This window comes from Diaphorina citri, unplaced genomic scaffold, assembly GCF_000475195.1.
Source record: "Diaphorina citri unplaced genomic scaffold, Diaci psyllid genome assembly version 1.1 scaffold26850, whole genome shotgun sequence".
Classification (NCBI taxonomy): Eukaryota; Metazoa; Arthropoda; class Insecta; order Hemiptera; family Psyllidae; genus Diaphorina; species Diaphorina citri.
In genome coordinates, this window is record NW_007404188.1 from 7459 (window position 1) to 11206 (window position 3748).

Consider the following 3748-nt stretch of genomic DNA (forward strand, 5'->3'; position numbering starts at 1 on the left):
TGTTCTCCAACGAATCTACTACTGCAACTTTGCAAAATGATCCCTTGTCTTGCCTGGTCGAGAATTTTGGTTCTTAACCAATAACCTCTCAACCAAAAAGATGTGAGAAGAAAGTCAAGAATTCAAAGTGATATTCGGAGGTATCGCTGGAAATGCCCACTGGTTTGGTATATTTTAGGTCCGCAATTTTCCCCTTTAAACAATTTCCAGGTGGTAATGCGAGGGAACGTTGGGAAATGATACAATGCCAGGAATTTCCATTGTTCCATTCATTACACTGAAAAATTGCAAATAAGAAAAGAATACGCCTTTCTTAAATAAAAGAGAGATCAGATTTTTAGAGCACTTCTTTTTTTTCGATTTTCGGAGAGATGGACCCAAATCCTAAATAAAAAAAGAGCGCCCTAACAATCTCTCGAACATAAACCAATATAAAGTACGGGGAAAATAATATCGATCTAAGAAATAGTATAGTAAAGTAATATTTAGTTTGGCTATAAACCACAAGAAACACAAGCACACGATATAGGAGGTCCGAGAGATAGACATAATTATACTTTTATTCATTTATTTCACTTTATTTTTTTAATGTCTTAATAAATTACTCTCTTTGAAATATGAGAGACCCGACTGACTAGAGGCCTGTCTTGGTCCGTACGATTTCATCACTACTAAATGGCTTTCATGGCTTGGATTCAAACCGACCAATCCCTGTATCCTAAGACCATTGCACTGACCAAATACGCAACACTAGAAGTTGCCTTCTTTAACAAATGTTCCTTGTTCATGAGCAGCTAGATTTTCTTTTACATGTTCAAAGTTTCACCCTTATGTTTCAGCAGCGATTTTGTTACCCTCTTTCTTTCGATAGTAAAAAAATGGGTAAATCAATCCCTTCAGACGACCAAAGTTTTACAGAGTCCTGTCAGGTGTATTAAGACCATTTCTCACATAAGGCGAATCAAGGGCTAAAAAGGTCTGGATTTATTTTCTCTACAAATCGAACTATACAACTATAAGAATATGTTAAGATTGATTACCGTCCCTTCAGAGAACATTCGTCGAAGAAATACGATTACAAAAGAAGGCGGAAAAAGTGTAAGTACACAGTAAACTTTTAGGACGTGCCTATGAAAAAAGGCTATTTTCGTACTAGTCTCAAATGCGTCCTCCTTTCTCCATAGAATTTCTTCACTTGAAATTGATTGAGGTTTAATTGCGTAGTTTTCCTAATCCATCAGCTAGTGTAAAATAAGGCTTTTTCTTCCTGGTAGAGAATAAAAGAGATTGAAAATTCTCGTGGGGAGCTGAGAGGTATAGCAGTAGCGTACATATGAAGGCTAGAGAATAAAAAGATTTTTCTGGTAAACATAAAAGTAGAAAGTGAAATTCTCGACTCTTAAACTTTGTCATCAGAGCACCATCACAAGCTGACTGGAGGGACCAAGAAACCGCCCAAGACTGGATGGGGGGCCCTCGAAGTGATAGTTGGACTGCATGGTGGATTTCACCATAGACTTAATGAGAGATTTCACTAATGGCAGGATTTTTAATGATCCATAAAGGAGTTTTTAACGATCCAAAAGGGTTAAAAACTCCTTTTTGATTCTTAAAAACTCCTTTTTGAATCTTTAAAAATTCTCCCCTTAGTGAAATCTCTCATTAAGTCATTGGTGAAATCCACCATGAGGGGCTAGAAAGATGGTAGATAGGGGGCCCTCAAAGTGACATCTCATGTGTGGGCCTCCTCACAAGAAGAAAGATGGTGTCTGTGACATCTCATATAGGATGGTGGGGGCCTCACAGGGGCCTAGTATAGGAGGGTAGGGGCCTCACAGGGCCACAGGTTGAGGGGCCTCACACCCGCCTGAGGATAGACGGTACATGGCCATCTCTGTAATACCGTGGTAGTGTACAAATGCCGCGGATACCACCAGCACGTGAAATATTTGATGCGACTGGAACTGTGGAGATCAGAGGAAATGAAATAAAAATGTAAATGCAATTTCTTTGTGTTATTATGTCACAACTTTGGTGCTCACTGCAGCAATGTAGGATTTTTCCAATATCTATTTTTTCAATAATCCTATCATCCAATGTTTGCCTACCATGCTGGCACCCGTCGCTATGCGCATTATATGTCATAGCTAGTCATTTTCCTCACGAGGCTGAGTGGGCCCCGAAACAGCCAGTCACGGAATCAATTATCTGCATGATACAAATTTCTTGACCCCGCCGGGAATCGAACCCGGGTCTCCCGCGTGCAAAGCGAGCGCAGTGACCACTACGCCATGGGAGCTGACAAAACGAGACCAGGATAAAAAGAAATGAAATAAAAGAAATGTTGGTTAATTCAACGAATTTATTTCTGCCATCCTAGGTTATTGGGTGTTTGGAGCTGCCTCACAATACATAATTAGGGAATATGGACTTTAGCGATATATCACCCTTGAATATTTTCCCGGTCAAAGGAGAAAATATGCAATGACCAGGCGAGAAACTTGATTGGAACACTTGAACACACCCCAGAGCATAGTTAGCTTGGAAGATAGCGCGACTGCCTTGTAAGCGCTAGGTCGCGGGTTCAATCCCCACCCGGGGCGAAAAAGTTCGATAAAGTTAAAGTTAGATCGGAACCACTGGCTTTCTATCCTGTCTTTAAAAATCCATGGTAGGACAGTTAGAAAAAATAAATAAACACTATCTCGCTTACCCAAATATCACATTTGCCTGGGAAATATCTCTCCGGGAGTTAGAAAAAATAAATAAACACTATCTCACTTACCCAAATATCACATTTGCCTGGGAAATATCTCTCCGGTACCCGCAACGCATAGATAAGACCCCCGATAATGTAGAGTACGCCCATCAGTAATAACCAGCCTAGACTAGCCTGAGCTACCTTACTGAACCAGCCTTCCACATAACCGTAATGCATAGCAGGTACTACACCACTCAGACCTGTGAAATCAAATACAATAATCATGAGTAGTAACCAGCCTAGACTAGCCTGAGCTACCTTACTGAAGCAGCCTTCCCATAGCGTAGATGCATAGCAGGTACTACACACTCAGACTGTGAAAATCAAATACAATAGATCATGAGTACGTAACCAGCCTAGGATAGCTGAGCTATGTGTGCTAGCTAGGGCAGCGTTAAACAGAGAGTAGACCTAGGCATCTGGCTGTGCGACAATCGAACAGAGAGAAGAACAGCTAACTCCTAACCAGCCTAGCCTGCTGATAGTGTTCAAAGCGTTCTCTCTGGTCAGAAAAGAACAAGCACAAGTCCTCAGATCGGTTCGACTGTGGTCTCAGGTACGAGCCAAATTAAACATGCCAATTGTCAATCAACTCATTACCTTTGGCGCTATAGCTAAGCGCCTACAACAACAACAACGCGAGCCTGAAGCTACTCCGATTACAATCTGGATGGCGGCATTGGTATACGGTATAAGTCGCTTTGTTAGACTGTACGAATTAGGACATGCAATCTGTACCGAATTTGGGGGCGACGGTTGGTCCCAGTGGTAACGCGCGTTGCTTGCCATGCAGAAGGTTCCGGGTTCGAATCGCCACCATCGACAAAAATTTGTACTCGTTTCTTTCCGATTGCAAATATTTCACGGGTTACTTTCTGGTGGTTGCTGTTCGGTCTGACCCGCACCTAAATGGGAAGGTATGGTGCCCTTCTCGACCATCTGATATGAGGAGGCATACTAGGGATGGTGCATGCTACGCCAACAGGC

General features: G+C 41.9%; 1 protein-coding gene across 1 annotated transcript in view; it reads right to left on the minus strand.

The window, feature by feature from the left end:
* Positions 1–1689: 1689 nt before the first annotated feature.
* The window catches only part of LOC103523564 (adiponectin receptor protein), a gene marked incomplete at its 5' end in the record, with an annotated part of 21348 nt that continues 19289 nt past the window's right edge, over positions 1690–3748 (minus strand). The window contains 2 exon segments of the mRNA XM_008488598.3: positions 1690–1964; positions 2786–2961. Of these exon segments, the coding sequence (XP_008486820.2) occupies positions 1833–1964; positions 2786–2961 (308 nt within the window).